Source organism: Taurulus bubalis (genome assembly GCF_910589615.1).
Source record: "Taurulus bubalis genome assembly, chromosome: 9".
Lineage (NCBI taxonomy): Eukaryota > Metazoa > Chordata > Actinopteri > Perciformes > Cottidae > Taurulus > Taurulus bubalis.
In genome coordinates, this window is record NC_136597.1 from 10,021,374 (window position 1) to 10,046,498 (window position 25,125).

At 42.1% G+C, this 25,125-nt stretch overlaps 1 protein-coding gene across 1 annotated transcript in view; it reads left to right on the forward strand.

Moving 5' to 3' along the window:
- Window positions 1-25,125, forward strand: part of LOC306741819 (receptor-type tyrosine-protein phosphatase eta-like) — a gene marked incomplete at both ends in the record, with an annotated part of 30,953 nt that overhangs the window by 1,731 nt on the left and 4,097 nt on the right. The window contains 21 exons of the mRNA XM_079224136.1: window positions 503-760; window positions 2,142-2,399; window positions 4,057-4,314; window positions 5,972-6,229; window positions 7,887-8,144; window positions 8,334-8,594; window positions 9,802-10,059; window positions 11,717-11,974; window positions 13,632-13,889; window positions 15,547-15,804; window positions 17,462-17,719; window positions 19,310-19,579; window positions 19,803-20,069; window positions 20,235-20,498; window positions 21,411-21,665; window positions 22,376-22,495; window positions 22,909-22,953; window positions 23,045-23,302; window positions 23,983-24,249; window positions 24,350-24,463; window positions 24,772-25,032. Of these exons, the coding sequence (XP_079080262.1) occupies window positions 503-760; window positions 2,142-2,399; window positions 4,057-4,314; window positions 5,972-6,229; window positions 7,887-8,144; window positions 8,334-8,594; window positions 9,802-10,059; window positions 11,717-11,974; window positions 13,632-13,889; window positions 15,547-15,804; window positions 17,462-17,719; window positions 19,310-19,579; window positions 19,803-20,069; window positions 20,235-20,498; window positions 21,411-21,665; window positions 22,376-22,495; window positions 22,909-22,953; window positions 23,045-23,302; window positions 23,983-24,249; window positions 24,350-24,463; window positions 24,772-25,032 (4,962 nt within the window). The remainder of the gene's footprint in view (window positions 1-502; window positions 761-2,141; window positions 2,400-4,056; window positions 4,315-5,971; window positions 6,230-7,886; window positions 8,145-8,333; window positions 8,595-9,801; window positions 10,060-11,716; window positions 11,975-13,631; window positions 13,890-15,546; window positions 15,805-17,461; window positions 17,720-19,309; window positions 19,580-19,802; window positions 20,070-20,234; window positions 20,499-21,410; window positions 21,666-22,375; window positions 22,496-22,908; window positions 22,954-23,044; window positions 23,303-23,982; window positions 24,250-24,349; window positions 24,464-24,771; window positions 25,033-25,125) is intronic.

Genomic DNA, 25,125 nt, shown 5'->3' on the forward strand with positions numbered 1-25,125 from the left:
TCACTGTCGATCGAATCACAACTTCCTCCATATCTCTGAAGTGGACTAAACCAGAGGGAAACAGCTCTTTCTATAGAGTACAGTGGACTCATGGAACAACTAACAGGAGTGTCAGTGTCACTGAAACTAAAGTAAACGTCACTGATCTGACTGCTGGAGTGCTTTACAATGTGGCTGTCATAGCAGTGGCTGGAGATAACAAAACAGAAAGTGAAGTGTCTGAGATTGTTCACCATACAAGTAAGATGATGAATCACACTTTTGCTAATGGCAGTGTTTGTAGTCTGTTTGGTGTCTCATCCTTACTTCCTACACTATACACTATGGAGGGGGGGACAACAATTACATCACCAGAAAGAGGCTGATAAAACTAAAAATCACGTTTGATATAATACTTTTTACCCGTGTTTGGTGAGTTTTGTTGAACACGTCCCAGTTACACCAAGTGATACATGTTTTACTCATAGAGAATGGTCCCCTCCTCTCCTCCTCTTTGCTTTAGGACCTGGTGAAATTGGGGAACCCAGTGTGTCCACAAACACTTCCTCCATCTCTCTGAACTGGACCCCACCTCCGGGTGAGGTGTTCAAGTACAGGTTGGAGTGGCATAACGGTGGAGCGCTGATGACCGTTCACACCACCAGCACCTTTGCCGTGCTATCAGGCCTAATCCCTGGCTCTAGATACACAATCTCAGTCACTGCTATCGCCGGAGACAATGAGACGAAAGGAAACCCTCACACATTCACCTCAGTCACAAGTAACGAAATGTTGATTATTTTGCATTCAACCTTTTTCATGTTCGTGGCTTTTTGGATGTGTAACTGTGCTCTTTTGTCATGAATCTCACTCAAGTGTAGGTGTTGTACTTGCCAAAGTCCGTAGTGTTTGTAGTTGACTCTACATGTTTCTTTTTCTCCCTCATCTTGTACTTATCCCGCGCTCACAGAGCCTGAAGTAGTCAGCAATATCAGTTCCACTAAAATCACGACATCCTCTATATCTCTGAAGTGGAATAAACCAGAGGGAAACAGCTCTTTCTATAGAGTACAGTGGACTGATGGAAATTTAACTGGCAGTGACAATGTGACTCACACCAATATAACCATTACTAACCTGACTGCTGGTGTCCAGTATGAAATAACTGTTACTGCAGTGACAGATGACGGCAGAACTGATGGGCAGAGTACCACTGTTTCTCATTACACAAGTAAGTCAGCATTTAAATGTGCTTCATAAAATAAGGTCATGAGAGTGTGCTGAAGACACCTGTTGGAGAAGACTGTCTGCAGGGATCACAAGCAGGATGAAACTCTGAGGTTTCTAGAAGAAAGGTTTAGTTGTAGAATGACGAGTCCTCTCAACGGAGGAGTCATTGACTGCTGGTTTGTGCGTCACAGTGATGCTGTTGTTGTACTGGACCATGGTGATGACAAGAGAGCTCACCTGTGAAGCAACGGTCTGGATTGTTTTGGTCCTGTTCACTTTTCACTATCAGGTTTGGACAGAAACTCTGTTGAGACAACATTGAGGTCATGGATGCAGCGGTTGAAAGATGTTTTTCCACTATTCAATTCAATTCAGTTTATTTTGTATAATCCAAAATCACAAATTACAAATGTACCATCAAGAGAAACTGTACCATTAGATAATTGATTTCTGAGGCATTCTGGGCCAAGTAAAATAATAATCATAACTTCAGTTTTGTCTGAGTTTAACATCAGGAAGTTGCAGGTCATCCAGCTTTTTATGTCTTTAAGACATGCTTGATGTTTAGCGACCTGGTTGGTTTCATGTGGCTTGATCGACAGATATAATTGAGTATCATCGGCATAACAATGGGGCTCGCCTCATTTTCGGGGCTAGAGGCTGAGTGACCCAGAGAAGTCTTTATGTCAAACATCTGGACTCTGTTGTATCAAAGGTCAGATGAGGTGTTTTGGTCACATGGTAAAGATGATGCTGGCTGTCGCCGTTTTGAAGTGTGACAACACAAAGATGCTCGATTAACTTCCAGCAGCTTGGCAGCAGATTGAGAATGTTTCTGGTGCAAAGTTTTGTTAAATACGTCCCAATTACACCAAGTGATACATGTTTTACTCATAGAGAATGGTCCCCTCCTCTCCTCCTCTTTGCTTTAGGACCTGGTGAAATTGGGGAACCCAGTGTGTCCACAAACACTTCCTCCATCTCTCTGAACTGGACCCCACCTCCGGGTGAGGTGTTCAAGTACAGGTTGGAGTGGCATAACGGTGGAGCGCTGATGACCGTTCACACCACCAGCACCTTTGCCGTGCTATCAGGCCTAATCCCTGGCTCTAGATACACAATCTCAGTCACTGCTATCGCCGGAGACAATGAGACGAAAGGAAACCCTCACACATTCACCTCAGTCACAAGTAACGAAATGTTGATTATTTTGCATTCAACCTTTTTCATGTTCGTGGCTTTTTGGATGTGTAACTGTGCTCTTTTGTCATGAATCTCACTCAAGTGTAGGTGTTGTACTTGCCAAAGTCCGTAGTGTTTGTAGTTGACTCTACATGTTTCTTTTTCTCCCTCATCTTGTACTTATCCAGCGCTCACAGAGCCTGAAGTAGTCAGCAATATCAGTTCCACTAAAATCACGACATCCTCTATATCTCTGAAGTGGAATAAACCAGAGGGAAACAGCTCTTTCTATAGAGTACAGTGGACTGATGGAAATTTAACTGGCAGTGACAATGTGACTCACACCAATATAACCATTACTAAACTGACTGCTGGTGTCCAGTATGAAATAACTGTTACTGCAGTCACAGATGACGGCAGAACTGATGGGCAGAGTACCACTGTTTCTCATTACACAAGTAAGTCAGCATTTAAATGTGCTTCATAAAATAAGGTCATGAGAGTGTGCTGAAGACACCTGTTGGAGAAGACTGTCTGCAGGGATCACAAGCAGGATGAAACTCTGAGGTTTCTAGAAGAAAGGTTTAGTTGTAGAATGACGAGTCCTCTCAACGGAGGAGTCATTGACTGCTGGTTTGTGCGTCACAGTGATGCTGTTGTTGTACTGGACCATGGTGATGACAAGAGAGCTCACCTGTGAAGCAACGGTCTGGATTGTTTTGGTCCTGTTCACTTTTCACTATCAGGTTTGGACAGAAACTCTGTTGAGACAACATTGAGGTCATGGATGCAGCAGTTGAAAGATGTTTCTCCACAATGGGGCTCGCCTCCTTTTCTGGGCTAGAGGCTCAGTGATCCAGAGAAGTCTTTATGTCAAACATCTGGACTCTGTTGTATCAAAGGTCAGATGAGGTGTTTTGGTCACATGGTAAAGATGATGCTGGCTGTCGGCGTTTTGAAGTGTGACAACACAAAGATGCTCGATGAACTTCCAGCTGCTTGGAAGCAGATTGAGAATGTTCCTGGTGCAACATGGGTCTAGTTGCACTGTTACTATTGTGACTTAAACTCAAAGAAAAGTTTATGGAGGAAATTATTTAAAAAACTCTTTATTTCCTCATATAACACCTTTTAACTCACAGAGCCTGCTGTAGTCGGAAACCTCACTGTCGATCGAATCACAACTTCCTCCATATCTCTGAAGTGGACTAAACCAGAGGGAAACAGCTCTTTCTATAGAGTACAGTGGACTCATGGAACAACTAACAGGAGTGTCAGTGTCACTGAAACTAAAGTAAACGTCACTGATCTGACTGCTGGAGTGCTTTACAATGTGGCTGTCATAGCAGTGGCTGGAGATAACAAAACAGAAAGTGAAGTGTCTGAGATTGTTCACCATACAAGTAAGATGATGAATCACACTTTTGCTAATGGCAGTGTTTGTAGTCTGTTTGGTGTCTCATCCTTACTTCCTACACTATACACTATGGAGGGGGGGACAACAATTACATCACCAGAAAGAGGCTGATAAAACTAAAAATCACGTTTGATATAATACTTTTTACCCGTGTTTGGTGAGTTTTGTTGAACACGTCCCAGTTACACCAAGTGATACATGTTTTACTCATAGAGAATGGTCCCCTCCTCTCCTCCTCTTTGCTTTAGGACCTGGTGAAATTGGGGAACTCAGTGTGTCCACAAACACTTCCTCCATCTCTCTGAACTGGACCCCACCTCCGGGTGAGGTGTTCAAGTACAGGTTGGAGTGGCATAACGGTGGAGCGCTGATGACCGTTCACACCACCAGCACCTTTGCCGTGCTATCAGGCCTAATCCCTGGCTCTAGATACACAATCTCAGTCACTGCTATCGCCGGAGACAATGAGACGAAAGGAAACCCTCACACATTCACCTCAGTCACAAGTAACGAAATGTTGATTATTTTGCATTCAACCTTTTTCATGTTCGTGGCTTTTTGGATGTGTAACTGTGCTCTTTTGTTATGAATCTCACTCAAGTGTAGGTGTTGTACTTGCCAAAGTCCGTAGTGTTTGTAGTTGACTCTACATGTTTCTTTTTCTCCCTCATCTTGTACTTATCCCGCGCTCACAGAGCCTGAAGTAGTCAGCAATATCAGTTCCACTAAAATCACGACATCCTCTATATCTCTGAAGTGGAATAAACCAGAGGGAAACAGCTCTTTCTATAGAGTACAGTGGACTGATGGAAATTTAACTGGCAGTGACAATGTGACTCACACCAATATAACCATTACTAAACTGACTGCTGGTGTCCAGTATGAAATAACTGTTACTGCAGTGACAGATGACGGCAGAACTGATGGGCAGAGTACCACTGTTTCTCATTACACAAGTAAGTCAGCATTTAAATGTGCTTCATAAAATAAGGTCATGAGAGTGTGCTGAAGACACCTGTTGGAGAAGACTGTCTGCAGGGATCACAAGCAGGATGAAACTCTGAGGTTTCTAGAAGAAAAGTTTAGTTGTAGAATGACGAGTCCTCTCAACGGAGGAGTCATTGACTGCTGGTTTGTGCGTCACAGTGATGCTGTTGTTGTACTGGACCATGGTGATGACAAGAGAGCTCACCTGTGAAGCAACGGTCTGGATTGTTTTGGTCCTGTTCACTTTTCACTATCAGGTTTGGACAGAAACTCTGTTGAGACAACATTGAGGTCATGGATGCAGCAGTTGAAAGATGTTTCTCCACAATGGGGCTCGCCTCATTTTCTGGGCTAGAGGCTCAGTGATCCAGAGAAGTCTTTATGTCAAACATCTGGACTCTGTTGTATCAAAGGTCAGATGAGGTGTTTTGGTCACATGGTAAAGATGATGCTGGCTGTCGCCGTTTTGAAGTGTGACAACACAAAGATGCTCGATGAACTTCCAGCTGCTTGGAAGCAGATTGAGAATGTTCCTGGTGCAACATGGGTCTCGTTGCACTGTTACTATTGTGACTTAAACTCAAAGAAAAGTTTATGGAGGAAATTATTTAAAAAACTCTTTATTTCCTCATATAACACCTTTTAACTCACAGAGCCTGCTGTAGTCGAAAACCTCACTGTCGATGGAATCACAACTTCCTCCATATCTCTGAAGTGGACTAAACCAGAGGGAAACAGCTCTTTCTATAGAGTACAGTGGACTCATGGAACAACTAACAGGAGTGTCAGTGTCACTGAAACTAAAGTAAACGTCACTGATCTGACTGCTGGAGTGCTTTACAATGTGGCTGTCATAGCAGTGGCTGGAGATAACAAAACAGAAAGTGAAGTGTCTGAGATTGTTCACCATACAAGTAAGATGATGAATCACACTTTTGCTAATGGCAGTGTTTGTAGTCTGTTTGGTGTCTCATCCTTACTTCCTACACTATACACTATGGAGGGGGGGACAACAATTACATCACCAGAAAGAGGCTGATAAAACTAAAAATCACGTTTGATATAATACTTTTTACCCGTGTTTGGTGAGTTTTGTTGAACACGTCCCAGTTACACCAAGTGATACATGTTTTACTCATAGAGAATGGTCCCCTCCTCTCCTCCTCTTTGCTTTAGGACCTGGTGAAATTGGGGAACCCAGTGTGTCCACAAACACTTCCTCCATCTCTCTGAACTGGACCCCACCTCCGGGTGAGGTGTTCAAGTACAGGTTGGAGTGGCATAACGGTGGAGCGCTGATGACCGTTCACACCACCAGCACCTTTGCAGTGCTATCCAACCTAATCCCTGGCTCTAGATACACAATCTCAGTCACTGCTATCGCCGGAGACAATGAGACGAAAGGAAACCCTCACACAATCACCTCAGTCACAAGTAACGAAATGTTGATTATTTTGCATTCAACCTTTTTCATGTTCGTGGCTTTTTGGATGTGTAACTGTGCTCTTTTGTCATGAATCTCACTCAAGTGTAGGTGTTGTACTTGCCAAAGTCCGTAGTGTTTGTAGTTGACTCTACATGTTTCTTTTTCTCCCTCATCTTGTACTTATCCTGCGCTCACAGAGCCTGAAGTAGTCAGCAATATCAGTTCCACTAAAATCACGACATCCTCTATATCTCTGAAGTGGAATAAACCAGAGGGAAACAGCTCTTTCTATAGAGTACAGTGGACTGATGGAAATTTAACTGGCAGTGACAATGTGACTCACACCAATATAACCATTACTAAACTGACTGCTGGTGTCCAGTATGAAATAACTGTTACTGCAGTGACAGATGACGGCAGAACTGATGGGCAGAGTACCACTGTTTCTCATTACACAAGTAAGTCAGCATTTAAATGTGCTTCATAAAATAAGGTCATGAGAGTGTGCTGAAGACACCTGTTGGAGAAGACTGTCTGCAGGGATCACAAGCAGGATGAAACTCTGAGGTTTCTAGAAGAAAGGTTTAGTTGTAGAATGACGAGTCCTCTCAACGGAGGAGTCATTGACTGCTGGTTTGTGCGTCACAGTGATGCTGTTGTTGTACTGGACCATGGTGATGACAAGAGAGCTCACCTGTGAAGCAACGGTCTGGATTGTTTTGGTCCTGTTCACTTTTCACTATCAGGTTTGGACAGAAACTCTGTTGAGACAACATTGAGGTCATGGATGCAGCAGTTGAAAGATGTTTCTCCACAATGGGGCTCGCCTCCTTTTCTGGGCTAGAGGCTCAGTGATCCAGAGAAGTCTTTATGTCAAACATCTGGACTCTGTTGAATCAAAGGTCAGATGAGGTGTTTTGGTCACATGGTAAAGATGATGCTGGCTGTCGCCGTTTTGAAGTGTGACAACACAAAGATGCTCGATGAACTTCCAGCTGCTTGGAAGCAGATTGAGAATGTTCCTGGTGCAACATGGGTCTCGTTGCACTGTTACTATTGTGACTTAAACTCAAAGAAAAGTTTATGGAGGAAATTATTTAAAAAACTCTTTATTTCCTCATATAACACCTTTTAACTCACAGAGCCTGCTGTAGTCGAAAACCTCACTGTCGATGGAATCACAACTTCCTCCATATCTCTGAAGTGGACTAAACCAGAGGGAAACAGCTCTTTCTATAGAGTACAGTGGACTCATGGAACAACTAACAGGAGTGTCAGTGTCACTGAAACTAAAGTAAACGTCACTGATCTGACTGCTGGAGTGCTTTACAATGTGGCTGTCATAGCAGTGGCTGGAGATAACAAAACAGAAAGTGAAGTGTCTGAGATTGTTCACCATACAAGTAAGATGATGAATCACACTTTTGCTAATGGCAGTGTTTGTAGTCTGTTTGGTGTCTCATCCTTACTTCCTACACTATACACTATGGAGGGGGGGACAACAATTACATCACCAGAAAGAGGCTGATAAAACTAAAAATCACGTTTGATATAATACTTTTTACCCGTGTTTGGTGAGTTTTGTTGAACACGTCACAGTTACACCAAGTGATACATGTTTTACTCATAGAGAATGGTCCCCTCCTCTCCTCCTCTTTGCTTTAGGACCTGGTGAAATTGGGGAACTCAGTGTGTCCACAAACACTTCCTCCATCTCTCTGAACTGGACCCCACCTCCGGGTGAGGTGTTCAAGTACAGGTTGGAGTGGCATAACGGTGGAGCGCTGATGACCGTTCACACCACCAGCACCTTTGCCGTGCTATCAGGCCTAATCCCTGGCTCTAGATACACAATCTCAGTCACTGCTATCGCCGGAGACAATGAGACGAAAGGAAACCCTCACACATTCACCTCAGTCACAAGTAACAAAATGTTGATTATTTTGCATTCGACCTTTTTCATGTTCGTGGCTTTTTGGATGTGTAACTGTGCTCTTTTGTCATGAATCTCACTCAAGTGTAGGTGTTGTACTTGCCAAAGTCCGTAGTGTTTGTAGTTGACTCTACATGTTTCTTTTTCTCCCTCATCTTGTACTTATCCTGCGCTCACAGAGCCTGAAGTAGTCAGCAATATCAGTTCCACTAAAATCACGACATCCTCTATATCTCTGAAGTGGAATAAACCAGAGGGAAACAGCTCTTTCTATAGAGTACAGTGGACTGATGGAAATTTAACTGGCAGTGACAATGTGACTCACACCAATATAACCATTACTAACCTGACTGCTGGTGTCCAGTATGAAATAACTGTTACTGCAGTGACAGATGACGGCAGAACTGATGGGCAGAGTACCACTGTTTCTCATTACACAAGTAAGTCAGCATTTAAATGTGCTTCATAAAATAAGGTCATGAGAGTGTGCTGAAGACACCTGTTGGAGAAGACTGTCTGCAGGGATCACAAGCAGGATGAAACTCTGAGGTTTCTAGAAGAAAAGTTTAGTTGTAGAATGACGAGTCCTCTCAACGGAGGAGTCATTGACTGCTGGTTTGTGCGTCACAGTGATGCTGTTGTTGTACTGGACCATGGTGATGACAAGAGAGCTCACCTGTGAAGCAACGGTCTGGATTGTTTTGGTCCTGTTCACTTTTCACTATCAGGTTTGGACAGAAACTCTGTTAAGACAACATTGAGGTCATGGATGCAGCGGTTGAAAGATGTTTCTCCACAATGGGGCTTGCCTCATTTTCTGGGCTAGAGGCTCAGTGATCCAGAGAAGTCTTTATGTCAAACATCTGGACTCTGTTGTATCAAAGGTCAGATGAGGTGTTTTGGTCACATGGTAAAGATGATGCTGGCTGTCGCCGTTTTGAAGTGTGACAACACAAAGATGCTCGATGAACTTCCAGCTGCTTGGAAGCAGATTGAGAATGTTCCTGGTGCAACATGGGTCTCGTTGCACTGTTACTATTGTGACTTAAACTCAAAGAAAAGTTTATGGAGGAAATTATTTAAAAAACTCTTTATTTCCTCATATAACACCTTTTAACTCACAGAGCCTGCTGTAGTCGAAAACCTCACTGTCGATGGAATCACAACTTCCTCCATATCTCTGAAGTGGACTAAACCAGAGGGAAACAGCTCTTTCTATAGAGTACAGTGGACTCATGGAACAACTAACAGGAGTGTCAGTGTCACTGAAACTAAAGTAAACGTCACTGATCTGACTGCTGGAGTGCTTTACAATGTGGCTGTCATAGCAGTGGCTGGAGATAACAAAACAGAAAGTGAAGTGTCTGAGATTGTTCACCATACAAGTAAGATGATGAATCACACTTTTGCTAATGGCAGTGTTTGTAGTCTGTTTGGTGTCTCATCCTTACTTCCTACACTATACACTATGGAGGGGGGGACAACAATTACATCACCAGAAAGAGGCTGATAAAACTAAAAATCACGTTTGATATAATACTTTTTACCCGTGTTTGGTGAGTTTTGTTGAACACGTCCCAGTTACACCAAGTGATACATGTTTTACTCATAGAGAATGGTCCCCTCCTCTCCTCCTCTTTGCTTTAGGACCTGGTGAAATTGGGGAACCCAGTGTGTCCACAAACACTTCCTCCATCTCTCTGAACTGGACCCCACCTCCGGGTGAGGTGTTCAAGTACAGGTTGGAGTGGCATAACGGTGGAGCGCTGATGACCGTTCACACCACCAGCACCTTTGCAGTGCTATCCAACCTAATCCCTGGCTCTAGATACACAATCTCAGTCACTGCTATCGCCGGAGACAATGAGACGAAAGGAAACCCTCACACAATCACCTCAGTCACAAGTAACGAAATGTTGATTATTTTGCATTCAACCTTTTTCATGTTCGTGGCTTTTTGGATGTGTAACTGTGCTCTTTTGTCATGAATCTCACTCAAGTGTAGGTGTTGTACTTGCCAAAGTCCGTAGTGTTTGTAGTTGACTCTACATGTTTCTTTTTCTCCCTCATCTTGTACTTATCCTGCGCTCACAGAGCCTGAAGTAGTCAGCAATATCAGTTCCACTAAAATCACGACATCCTCTATATCTCTGAAGTGGAATAAACCAGAGGGAAACAGCTCTTTCTATAGAGTACAGTGGACTGATGGAAATTTAACTGGCAGTGACAATGTGACTCACACCAATATAACCATTACTAAACTGACTGCTGGTGTCCAGTATGAAATAACTGTTACTGCAGTGACAGATGACGGCAGAACTGATGGGCAGAGTACCACTGTTTCTCATTACACAAGTAAGTCAGCATTTAAATGTGCTTCATAAAATAAGGTCATGAGAGTGTGCTGAAGACACCTGTTGGAGAAGACTGTCTGCAGGGATCACAAGCAGGATGAAACTCTGAGGTTTCTAGAAGAAAGGTTTAGTTGTAGAATGACGAGTCCTCTCAACGGAGGAGTCATTGACTGCTGGTTTGTGCGTCACAGTGATGCTGTTGTTGTACTGGACCATGGTGATGACAAGAGAGCTCACCTGTGAAGCAACGGTCTGGATTGTTTTGGTCCTGTTCACTTTTCACTATCAGGTTTGGACAGAAACTCTGTTGAGACAACATTGAGGTCATGGATGCAGCAGTTGAAAGATGTTTCTCCACAATGGGGCTCGCCTCCTTTTCTGGGCTAGAGGCTCAGTGATCCAGAGAAGTCTTTATGTCAAACATCTGGACTCTGTTGAATCAAAGGTCAGATGAGGTGTTTTGGTCACATGGTAAAGATGATGCTGGCTGTCGCCGTTTTGAAGTGTGACAACACAAAGATGCTCGATGAACTTCCAGCTGCTTGGAAGCAGATTGAGAATGTTCCTGGTGCAACATGGGTCTCGTTGCACTGTTACTATTGTGACTTAAACTCAAAGAAAAGTTTATGGAGGAAATTATTTAAAAAACTCTTTATTTCATCATATAACACCTTTTAACTCACAGAGCCTGCTGTAGTCGAAAACCTCACTGTCGATGGAATCACAACTTCCTCCATATCTCTGAAGTGGACTAAACCAGAGGGAAACAGCTCTTTCTATAGAGTACAGTGGACTCATGGAACAACTAACAGGAGTGTCAGTGTCACTGAAACTAAAGTAAACGTCACTGATCTGACTGCTGGAGTGCTTTACAATGTGGCTGTCATAGCAGTGGCTGGAGATAACAAAACAGAAAGTGAAGTGTCTGAGATTGTTCACCATACAAGTAAGATGATGAATCACACTTTTGCTAATGGCAGTGTTTGTAGTCTGTTTGGTGTCTCATCCTTACTTCCTACACTATACACTATGGAGGGGGGGACAACAATTACATCACCAGAAAGAGGCTGATAAAACTAAAAATCACGTTTGATATAATACTTTTTACCCGTGTTTGGTGAGTTTTGTTGAACACGTCCCAGTTACACCAAGTGATACATGTTTTACTCATAGAGAATGGTCCCCTCCTCTCCTCCTCTTTGCTTTAGGACCTGGTGAAATTGGGGAACCCAGTGTGTCCACAAACACTTCCTCCATCTCTCTGAACTGGACCCCACCTCCGGGTGAGGTGTTCAAGTACAGGTTGGAGTGGCATAACGGTGGAGCGCTGATGACCGTTCACACCACCAGCACCTTTGCAGTGCTATCCAACCTAATCCCTGGCTCTAGATACACAATCTCAGTCACTGCTATCGCCGGAGACAATGAGACGAAAGGAAACCCTCACACAATCACCTCAGTCACAAGTAACGAAATGTTGATTATTTTGCATTCAACCTTTTTCATGTTCGTGGCTTTTTGGATGTGTAACTGTGCTCTTTTGTCATGAATCTCACTCAAGTGTAGGTGTTGTACTTGCCAAAGTCCGTAGTGTTTGTAGTTGACTCTACATGTTTCTTTTTCTCCCTCATCTTGTACTTATCCTGCGCTCACAGAGCCTGAAGTAGTCAGCAATATCAGTTCCACTAAAATCACGACATCCTCTATATCTCTGAAGTGGAATAAACCAGAGGGAAACAGCTCTTTCTATAGAGTACAGTGGACTGATGGAAATTTAACTGGCAGTGACAATGTGACTCACACCAATATAACCATTACTAAACTGACTGCTGGTGTCCAGTATGAAATAACTGTTACTGCAGTGACAGATGACGGCAGAACTGATGGGCAGAGTACCACTGTTTCTCATTACACAAGTAAGTCAGCATTTAAATGTGCTTCATAAAATAAGGTCATGAGAGTGTGCTGAAGACACCTGTTGGAGAAGACTGTCTGCAGGGATCACAAGCAGGATGAAACTCTGAGGTTTCTAGAAGAAAGGTTTAGTTGTAGAATGACGAGTCCTCTCAACGGAGGAGTCATTGACTGCTGGTTTGTGCGTCACAGTGATGCTGTTGTTGTACTGGACCATGGTGATGACAAGAGAGCTCACCTGTGAAGCAACGGTCTGGATTGTTTTGGTCCTGTTCACTTTTCACTATCAGGTTTGGACAGAAACTCTGTTGAGACAACATTGAGGTCATGGATGCAGCAGTTGAAAGATGTTTCTCCACAATGGGGCTCGCCTCCTTTTCTGGGCTAGAGGCTCAGTGATCCAGAGAAGTCTTTATGTCAAACATCTGGACTCTGTTGAATCAAAGGTCAGATGAGGTGTTTTGGTCACATGGTAAAGATGATGCTGGCTGTCGCCGTTTTGAAGTGTGACAACACAAAGATGCTCGATGAACTTCCAGCTGCTTGGAAGCAGATTGAGAATGTTCCTGGTGCAACATGGGTCTCGTTGCACTGTTACTATTGTGACTTAAACTCAAAGAAAAGTTTATGGAGGAAATTATTTAAAAAACTCTTTATTTCATCATATAACACCTTTTAACTCACAGAGCCTGCTGTAGTCGAAAACCTCACTGTCGATGGAATCACAACTTCCTCCATATCTCTGAAGTGGACTAAACCAGAGGGAAACAGCTCTTTCTATAGAGTACAGTGGACTCATGGAACAACTAACAGGAGTGTCAGTGTCACTGAAACTAAAGTAAACGTCACTGATCTGACTGCTGGAGTGCTTTACAATGTGGCTGTCATAGCAGTGGCTGGAGATAACAAAACAGAAAGTGAAGTGTCTGAGATTGTTCACCATACAAGTAAGATGATGAATCACACTTTTGCTAATGGCAGTGTTTGTAGTCTGTTTGGTGTCTCATCCTTACTTCCTACACTATACACTATGGAGGGGGGGACAACAATTACATCACCAGAAAGAGGCTGATAAAACTAAAAATCACGTTTGATATAATACTTTTTACCCGTGTTTGGTGAGTTTTGTTGAACACGTCCCAGTTACACCAAGTGATACATGTTTTACTCATAGAAAATGGTCCCCTCCTCTCCTCCTCTTTGCTTTAGGACCTGGTGAAATTGGGGAACTCAGTGTGTCCACAAACACTTCCTCCATCTCTCTGAACTGGACCCCACCTCCGGGTGAGGTGTTCAAGTGCAGGTTGGAGTGGCATAACGGTGGAGCGCTGATGACCGTTCACACCACCAGCACCTTTGCCGTGCTATCAGGCCTAATCCCTGGCTCTAGATACACAATCTCAGTCACTGCTATCGCCGGAGACAATGAGACGGAAGGAAACCCTCACACATTCACCTCAGTCACAAGTAATGAAATGTTGATTATTTTGCATTCGACCTTTTTCATGTTCGTGGCTTTTTGGATGTGTAACTGTGCTCTTTTGTCATGAATCTCACTCAAGTGTAGGTGTTGTACTTGCCAAAGTCCGTAGTGTTTGTAGTTGACTCTACATGTTTCTTTTTCTCCCTCATCTTGTACTTATCCTGCGCTCACAGAGCCTGAAGTAGTCAGCAATATCAGTTCCACTAAAATCACGACATCCTCTATATCTCTGAAGTGGAATAAACCAGAGGGAAACAGCTCTTTCTATAGAGTACAGTGGACTGATGGAAATTTAACTGGCAGTGACAATGTGACTCACACCAATATAACCATTACTAACCTGACTGCTGGTGTCCAGTATGAAATAACTGTTACTGCAGTCACAGATGACGGCAGAACTGATGGGCAGAGTACCACTGTTTCTCATTACACAAGTAAGTCAGCATTTAAATGTGCTTCATAAAATAAGGTCATGAGAGTGTGCTGAAGACACCTGTTGGAGAAGACTGTCTGCAGGGATCACAAGCAGGATGAAACTCTGAGGTTTCTAGAAGAAAAGTTTAGTTGTAGAATGACGAGTCCTCTCAACGGAGGAGTCATTGACTGCTGGTTTGTGCGTCACAGTGATGCTGTTGTTGTACTGGACCATGGTGATGACAAGAGAGCTCACCTGTGAAGCAACGGTCTGGATTGTTTTGGTCCTGTTCACTTTTCACTATCAGGTTTGGACAGAAACTCTGTTGAGACAACATTGAGGTCATGGATGCAGCAGTTGAAAGATGTTTCTCCACAATGGGGCTTGCCTCATTTTCTGGGCTAGAGGCTCAGTGATCCAGAGAAGTCTTTATGTCAAACATCTGGACTCTGTTGTATCAAAGGTCAGATGAGGTGTTTTGGTCACATGGTAAAGATGATGCTGGCTGTCGCCGTTTTGAAGTGTGACAACACAAAGATGCTCGATGAACTTCCAGCTGCTTGGAAGCAGATTGAGAATGTTCCTGGTGCAACATGGGTCTCGTTGCACTGTTACTATTGTGACTTAAACTCAAAGAAAAGTTTATGGAGGAAATTATTTAAAAAACTCTTTATTTCCTCATATAACACCTTTTAACTCACAGAGCCTGCTGTAGTCGGAAACCTCACTGTCGATGGAATCACAACTTCCTCCATATCTCTGAAGTGGACTAAACCAGAGGGAAACAGCTCTTTCTATAGAGTACAGTGGACTCATGGAACAACTAACAGGAGTGTCAGTGTCACTGAAACTAAAGTAAACGTCACTGATCTGACTGCTGGAGTGCTTTACAATGTGGCTGTCATAGCAGTGGCTGGAGATAACAAAACAGAAAGTGAAGTGTCTGAGATTGTTCACCATACAAGTAAGATGATGAATCACACTTTTGCTAATGGCAGTGTTTGTAGTCTGTTTGGTGTCTCATCCTTACTTCCTACACTATACACTATGGAGGGGGGGACAACAATTACATCACCAGAAAGAGGCTGATAAAACTAAAAATCACGTTTGATATAATACTTTTTACCCGTGTTTGGTGAGTTTTGTTGAACACGTCACAGTTACACCAAGTGATACATGTTTTACTCATAGAGAATGGTCCCCTCCTCTCCTCCTCTTTGCTTTAGGACCTGGTGAAATTGGGGAACCCAGTGTGTCCACAAACACTTCCTCCATCTCTCTGAACTGGACCCCACCTCCGGGTGAGGTGTTCAAGTACAGGTTGGAGTGGCATAACGGTGGAGCGCTGATGACCGTTCACACCACCAGCACCTTTGCCGTGCTATCAGGCCTAATCCCTGGCTCTAGATACACAATCTCAGTCACTGCTATCGCCGGAGACAATGAGATGAAAGGAAACCCTCACACATTCACCTCAGTCACAAGTAACAAAATGTTGATTATTTTGCATTCAACCTTTTTCATGTTCGTGGCTTTTTGGATGTGTAACTGTGCTCTTTTGTTATGAATCTCACTCAAGTGTAGGTGTTGTACTTGCCAAAGTCCGTAGTGTTTGTAGTTGACTCTACATGTTTCTTTTTCTCCCTCATCTTGTACTTATCCTGCGCTCACAGAGCCTGAAGTAGTCAGCAATATCAGTTCCACTAAAATCACGACATCCTCTATATCTCTGAAGTGGAATAAACCAGAGGGAAACAGCTCTTTCTATAGAGTACAGTGGACTGATGGAAATTTAACTGGCAGTGACAATGTGACTCACACCAATATAACCATTACTAAACTGACTGCTGGTGTCCAGTATGAAATAACTGTTACTGCAGTGACAGATGACGGCAGAACTGATGGGCAGAGTACCACTGTTTCTCATTACACAAGTAAGTCAGCATTTAAATGTGCTTCATAAAATAAGGTCATGAGAGTGTGCTGAAGACACCTGTTGGAGAAGACTGTCTGCAGGGATCACAAGCAGGATGAAACTCTGAGGTTTCTAGAAGAAAGGTTTAGTTGTAGAATGACGAGTCCTCTCAACAGAGGAGTCATTGACTGCTGGTTTGTGCGTCACAGTGATGCTGTTGTTGTACTGGACCATGGTGATGACAAGAGAGCTCACCTGTGAAGCAACGGTCTGGATTGTTTTGGTCCTGTTCACTTTTCACTATCAGGTTTGGACAGAAACTCTGTTGAGACAACATTGAGGTCATGGATGCAGCAGTTGAAAGATGTTTCTCCACAATGGGGCTCGCCTCATTTTCTGGGCTAGAGGCTCAGTGATCCAGAGAAGTCTTTATGTCAAACATCTGGACTCTGTTGAATCAAAGGTCAGATGAGGTGTTTTGGTCACATGGTAAAGATGATGCTGGCTGTCGGCGTTTTGAAGTGTGACAACACAAAGATGCTCGATGAACTTCCAGCTGCTTGGAAGCAGATTGAGAATGTTCCTGGTGCAACATGGGTCTCGTTGCACTGTTACTATTGTGACTTAAACTCAAAGAAAAGTTTATGGAGGAAATTATTTAAAAAACTCTTTATTTCCTCATATAACACCTTTTAACTCACAGAGCCTGCTGTAGTCGGAAACCTCACTGTTGATGGAATCACAACTTCCTCCATATCTCTGAAGTGGACTAAACCAGAGGGAAACAGCTCTTTCTATAGAGTACAGTGGACTCATGGAACAACTAACAGGAGTGTCAGTGTCACTGAAACTAAAGTAAACGTCACTGATCTGACTGCTGGAGTGCTTTACAATGTGGCTGTCATAGCAGTGGCTGGAGATAACAAAACAGAAAGTGAAGTGTCTGAGATTGTTCACCATACAAGTAAGATGATGAATCACACTTTTGCTAATGGCAGTGTTTGTAGTCTGTTTGGTGTCTCATCCTTACTTCCTACACTATACACTATGGAGGGGGGGACAACAATTACATCACCAGAAAGAGGCTGATAAAACTAAAAATCACGTTTGATACAATACTTTTTACCCATGTTTGGTGAGTTTTGTTGAACACGTCCCAGTTACACCAAGTGATACATGTTTTACTCATAGAGAATGGTCCCCTCCTCTCCTCCTCTTTGCTTTAGGACCTGGTGAAATTGGGGAACTCAGTGTGTCCACAAACACTTCCTCCATCTCTCTGAACTGGACCCCACCTCCGGGTGAGGTGTTCAAGTACAGGTTGGAGTGGCATAACGGTGGAGCGCTGATGACCGTTCACACCACCAGCACCTTTGCCGTGCTATCAGGCCTAATCCCTGGCTCTAGATACACAATCTCAGTCACTGCTATCGCCGGAGACAATGAGACGAAAGGAAACCCTCACACATTCACCTCAGTCACAAGTAAGTCAGGAGGTTTCCTAGTTCTACATTCCCATTGGTAAAGGTAGTGTAAGAAAATGCTGGAAAGCTGTAATCAACACGTTGTATTGTATGTATTCCCCTCATCTTGTGTTTTTATTTCATTCACAGAACCGTCTGTGGTCAGGAATCTCTCCATCAGTGATGTCACAACATCGTCCATGTTTCTGAACTGGACTGAACCTGATGGCAATGCTACCTCTTACACAGTTCAGTGGACCTTAAGAAATGACACCTTTAGTAACAACACCACTGAAACATCTTTTACCATCAACGATTTGGACCCTGGAGTCCAGTATAACATTACAGTGACTGCTGTAGCTGTATATTCCTCAAACAAAGGAGAAGGAATCTTAACAAGCTCTTTCACAAGTAGGTCAATTTTTAGATAATCTCTTTTTAATGAAGATTTAGGCAAGTGTGTACTTGAGATTCAACCCCCATTTGGTTTGTAACACACCATAATGAAGTTGTAAACAGAAATAAGGACACTTTTACGTGTTTATTAATATACCGTTAACTGTCCAGTATTTGTCAACAATTAAAACATATTCTGTAATGACTATATTATGAAGATTATATTATTATAACTTGTTTTTACAATTTTGTCATTATCATGTGTGATACACCAGCTTTCACTTGGGTGCTCACAAAAGGAGTTATAGTTGTTGACTTACACATTAATAAATAAGTTACATCTGCTTACAACTTTATTATTAAAGGTCATATGTTTATCTATTGTTTACTTTATCTATAAATGTTAAATAAGTGTTGCTGGGACATTTAACCCATCATTGCATTAGGTTTGTTTATAAAAGGCAGCCAAAACAAGAAGTTGTCAATCAATGTTGATGCACGTGGAGCTGCAACCATTAGTTGGTTAATTGATGAATTATTTGATCAACAGAAACTTAATTTGAAATTATTTTGATAATCAACTAATTGTTTTAAGTCATTCTGCAAACATTTGTAGTAAATTACGTTTTTTTAAATAAATGTATAATGCCAATGTTATTATGTGTATGTTCATGCCATTTAAAACACCATATTGTTAGAAATGTTTTCACAATGCAAAGACAAGGAACCAAACCCACCTTTGACTTCTTTCTTGTACAGGGCCTGAACAGCCTGAGGACATTATGGTTACAGCACAAGAAACCAATTACCTGAAAATCAGATGGAATTTGCCCAGTGGGAGGGCTGATCACTACGTGGTGAACATCTCAGATGATGGATATAGGGATTTGTATAGCAACACAACAGCAGTCACCACAGCCCTCTTCACTGATTTAAATCCTGGGAGACTATTTTTCATCACTGTGACCGCTGTAGCTGGGAGCTTCACTAATACGTCTAATCAGTCCTCATTTGCCACTGGTAAGTTTAATTTTACTTAACTTACTAGTTTTAGTTTAAGTTTAAGTTTATTTCCTGTTATTGATTAATGCTTTTGTTTTTATATCTGATATTAGTTAGTTTTTTAAAATGGTTTAAACCATTAAAACCAATCAGACATTTAAAAACAACAGAAACACAAGTAATGAGTGTGTGTCCACCTGGTATTCCTTTTAGAGCCCACACCTCCTGGTTCCATCATCATCAGTCAGAAGACAGACTCGCTTCATCTGAAGTGGGCGACTCCTGCTTTGATGGAGGGAGCTCCACACATCAGCTACATTATCACCTACCAGCCAGAGGGTGGCGAAGTACAAAATAGAAACACCTCGGTCAATTCCACAGAGCTGTCCCCTCTTTTGCCTGGAACTTCCTACAATATAACTGTAAAAACAGTTGGACCCCAAAATTTGAGGAGCAAAGCCGTTCATGCTTCTGCTTTCACCCGTAAGCACAACAGGGAGAAACTAAAGGACGTAACAGTGTCAGGAGTGATACAATTCATGTTGTAGTTCTTGCAATATTTGTATAACAGCCCTTTGTATTATCTTGCCAGCGCCTGAGAATATTATTGTATGACATATATTATAAATATATCAATAGTGACATAAATCCATTCTCATTTAATTATGTTTTAATTTGCATTACCCCTGATGGTCTTTTTTTGTAGTGCCCAACCCTGTGCTGAACCTTTCTGCCAGCCCCAAGTCCCCCACCTCAATACAAGTGCAATGGTCCGCCTCGCCGAAGGCCAAGTTGTATTATAAATACTTGGTTCGGACCTACAGTGCAGGAATACTGGTTAACACAATAAGCGTCAGCAATAACAGCACTGATGTAACCAAACTGGAGCCAGGAACTAGATACAACATCAGTGTCACGACGATAGCAGCGGAGGGAAGTGAATCCTCAGTGAAACAGACGTTCAGTTACACAAGTAAGGCCTCACATTTAAACATGAAATAATGGACAAAGCATCAATGGATTCTGTGCTATCAACAACATTGTATATACTCAAAACAATTAAGGATACCACAAACATGTACAATACCCTTTTTATATTGTGGTCTTTGGTCTTACACAACCCTTGTTTTTGCTACAGTGCCCAAACCAGTGTCCCACCTCAGTGTGGACGACGTGAAGACAACCTCCATCCGGCTGACGTGGCAAAGACAAGCTGATTATAAACCTTCCTACTCCTACCTGGTGATAGCTCTCCACGACGCCATGGTGGTTCAGAATAAATCAACTGAGATGGAAAATTACACTTTCTTCCATCTGACCCCTGGAAAATTATACACTTTTCAAGTGTTTGTCGTTGTAGAAGGGGTCAAGTCCGCTGTGAAAAGCACAGAAAGTTACACAAGTACGTCTTCAAAGCTTCTGAAATGTGTTTATGTTATATATATATAAAGGCTGAGTCAATGTCCATTGACCAATGCTGCAAGCTTATTTCCATATATTAGTTGAATGTGCAATCATTGGTCTAAAGTTAGTCAACTAAAGGTGTTTTCACGGACCAGACAGACAGAATATCTTTATTGTTGTATGGTGGTACTACTCTTTTCTTTAGCCATGGTATAGCCGCCTCTTTCAAACAGCACTCACTAGAGTGCCCATTTGTTTACCTTACTTTGCAGTTGTGCCACAGATAATAAAAGTGGAAAAAACACAGGTGTGAAAATATATATCAGGATTTCAACAACGGGAAGTGATTCTTTCTAATGTAATTTTGTTCAGTATACACTCAAATTTGTACAACTATACATCTAACTGTGTGACAATTATTCTGTTAACCTTGTGTTTTTCTTCAAGTTAATGAATGTGTTCAGCCAAGATTTTCTAAATGTACATTACATCAAATTAAAATCTGTTGTTTCAGAGCCTGAAGCAGTTTCTGACATCATGGCCATAGGAAGCACAACTACCATGACAGTTAGCTGGACATCAGTAGTGGGACAGGTGGTCTCCTACACTGTACTGCTGTACAGAGACAATCGCTTGGTGAGAAACAGCACAGACCTGAGCAACACGACTCTGAGCAAACAGTTTGTGGACCTGACACCAGGAGTGTGTTACTGTGTGGCAGTGGTCACCAAAAGTGGATATTTTGAGAGCACAAGCTCAAATGTCAAAAACGCAACTTGTAAGTTACATTGACATCGTGACTTATAAACCTACAATGTACTGTATATGCGCTGTATGTATTTTGACCTATATTTATTTTAGAAATGCCTGGGTATTGTAATCGAGCAACAGCAATCCTTCTCCTGTTCAGTTCCCAACCCTCCTGGCTCCATCATGGTGGAGTCTCAGACTGAGAAGTCTATCAACTTCATCTGGGCCTCTCCAGAGAACATGGACCATAATCAGTACAACTTCAGTGTGTCCAGCTTTCACGGTCACTCTGTGACCGGAAACAACTCGTTCCTGCTGGATAACCTCCAGTCTGGAAGCCTCTACAATATCTCTGTTGTTACTGTTGGCGTGTTGAGCTATGAGAGCACTGCCGTGGCGACAGAAAACTATACCAGTGAGTGTGATTAACAAGCATTTGATCATACCAGGGTTATTACTTGTATTATTTATTTTTTTACTGAAGTTTGCCTTTACCTTATTTATTTATCTTTTTATAAATATAAATACATTATTATTTTTGTGATATGGTGACAGTTACAGGTTCCAAAAATATATTTTGTATATGTTTGCAAGCGGAAGTATTTGCCAAAAAATATTAACAGTTTCTAACTAAAAATGCAAAATCTAAAATGTTGATACAATTCTTTATTATTTTTTCTTTTGATTATAACCTCCTGTAATCTTATTTTTATTTACAGTAATCTTTGTACACAAACAATCTGACAGATTCTGACATTAATAGTGAATATTTAACTGCTTTATGAGCCAGATGGGTTTTATCATATCAAGAACATTCAGAAGCAACCAGTGACATATTGAGTACATAATAACAAATTACTGACTTCCAAAGGCCTCCAAATGCTTATTTTTTTCGAGGGCTAACCGCTCTCTTGGACTATTTTGCGCAAATCTTAGACGTGAAACATATACCTGTTCTGCATATTTAATGTTTCCCTCTTTCTGATTTTACAGGACCATATTCTGTCAGAATGCTGAGACAGACCAAAATCACCACAAATGCAGTGACCTTGGAGTGGGAACAGCCCCAGAACAAATCTTACTACTCATATCTTGTGGAGACCACAAATGGCTCATCTTCTCCAGTCTCAAACACACACAAAGAAATCACTGGACTTCTCTCTGGAAGCAACTACAGCTTCACTGTCACCACACAGACACCAGATGGCACTCAGGCAGCTCCTGTGACAGTGTCCTACTTTACACGTACGTAGATATCCTAAGCAAGATACTGTCTCTACAACTTAAACAATACCAAAAATATCCCCAAAGTAAATAACAATTAAAGATAACACATTTAGTTCGTAATATTACTTCAGGTTTTAGCTGTATCTGTAAGAGGGCTGCATATTTGATAGATGATTGCTGGATGTTGATCCAAACACTTGCTGCTCTGTGTGCAGGTCCTTACAGTATTGGACAGTTGGAATCTGAAACCTTAAACACAACTGCTGTACGTCTGAATTGGACGAAACCACTGGAGTACAAGCCTGAATACACATATTGGGTTCAGACTACAGGCTGTGCCTACCAAAACAAAACTATTGAAGGAGAAGCGGCAGACATTTCTGAGCTCACCCCTGGGACCAACTGCAGCTTCTGTGTCTTTGTCCGGGCAGCGGATGGCATCGAGGGGAAAGCGAGCTGCACCTCTCAGTACACTAGTAAGACTATTAACTGTCATTTCTGTTTCTATTTTTAAAAGTGTCATTGTGGTTGATCAGCTTTAATCCATCCTCCTCTGCACATTAACAGAGCCTGAGGCAGTACAATCAAATATCTCCAGCCTGGGCTCCAATAGTTCAATCAAGGTGTCGTGGAACCAACCTCCTGGGAAAGTGGAGCGGTATAAGGTTTATCTTAACGGCACGTCCACCAGGGAGGTCTCGCTAAACTCTACCAGTACCGACTTTTGCTTTCACAACTTGTCCGCTGGAAGGCTCTACACTGCCGTGGTAAAAACATGTAGTGGACCCTTCAATGCGTCATCTGGTTTGATTGCTAATGCAACTTGTAAGTATGATCAATTTGCTCGATTTCCAGTAATTCACATCTAATCTGTCAAATAACAACTTGTTGCATATACTTTTGGATTTCCTATTCTCCAGTCATCCATTGTTTTTTATTCAATTCACTTGACTTTAAAGGTTGTGTGACATTTAGGATCCACAACAGTGAGATACTGTTTTTATTCATTAGATTCACTGTGTCGTCACGTGGCACTGAAGCTGATGGTGCTTTCAAGGACATAATAAACGTTGCTTCTCTAGCATCACACAGGTTACACAGGACAATAATACAAGAACAAATGTATATTTGTTCAGCTGTTATTGGCAAAATAAATAATATGACTATAAGTTAATATATGGTAATAATGTGACTGTTTCACAAATGAATAAGGTCGATCCTCAGCAACCATCAGCCAACTGTGTCAGAGCTTCAATCATTGGACGTAGATAGAAAACAAAGTTTCTCCCAAAAGTTAACGGAATATTTAGTGTTATGGTTCCCTAATCTCAAGCTTATTATCCATTTCTGCAGGATGATATTTTTACGGTAGTTAAGTGGAAATGGTATATGTTATGGTATGTTTTGGAAAATCTTTTGTAAACGTAATAGAAAACATGCAACGTTTTTAGCATGGCCCTTTATTTTGGTTACTATGGTGTTGAAGTTCAATTCCACCCCTCCAGACCCGAACCCTCCCGGGCCGATCGACGAGCGGACGAAGACAACCAGCTCCATTGACATCCGGTGGAAGGAAGCACTTCTGATGACGGGTGCAACGTTCCACTACCAGTTGACCGACCCATCATCCCAGGGAGAAGAAAACATCGTGACCACCAACACCAGTCATTCTTTTACCTCCCTGCTTTCTGGGACTTCCTATAACATCTCCGTAGTAACAGTGGGTGTGATGGGTTTTAAGAGCGACCCACAGACCTACATGTTCACTACAAGTAAGCGTTTTATTTATGTAACCAACATGCAAGCGCTGTCATGTTTCACCTTTACTGTCTGGTAACATTTACATCCCTCACATTTCTTTTAAACAATCAGGACCGTTGAGTGTGAAGTTTCTTTCGACTTCTACAGAAGAGGAGAGCATCACTGTCAAGTGGGATAAACCTGATGAATACAAGGAAGGCTATCATTACAATCTGACCTGGCAAAGCACAGATGGGCCCATTAGAAAAATATCAACAAACAAAACAGTGTATGATATATATAAGCTGGATCCTGGCAAACCATATAACATAAGTGTCACCACAGAGACCTCTGATGAAACCGAAGGTGCTCCAAGAAGGATTTCCAACTGCACAAGTATGGCCAAAACAGCTTGATGATTTAGTATAGACATGTTGCAATCTGATATTTTCAAATAATATTGTTCTGTAACTGAGCACGCATGAACATTTAGGAACAATGCTGTTGTTCCCTGTTGGAATTTTCCTGAAAATCATTTCTGTTTGATGCTGCAGATGCAAGCCCGGCGAAAAACTTGGATTGTAAAGGTCCAAACACACCAAACGCTCAAGTCATCCTGACCTGTAACATACCCAATGGCCAATACTCTGGCTTCAAGGTCACTGTAAAGGATGGCAAGATCAATATAACACACACCTGTAATCATACCGTGACCAACCTCCTTCACAACACTGAATACAATCTGACTGTGGAGACTCAGAGTTGTGGACAACCCAGCACCCCTAAGTATCTTCGCTGCAGGACAGGCATCACAAGTAGGACATTATGTTTCATGATCATTAGATTTACAAAACCTTTCTATGTAAATAATATGTATTTCAGTAAAAATGTTCTTCCCCCCCACAAAG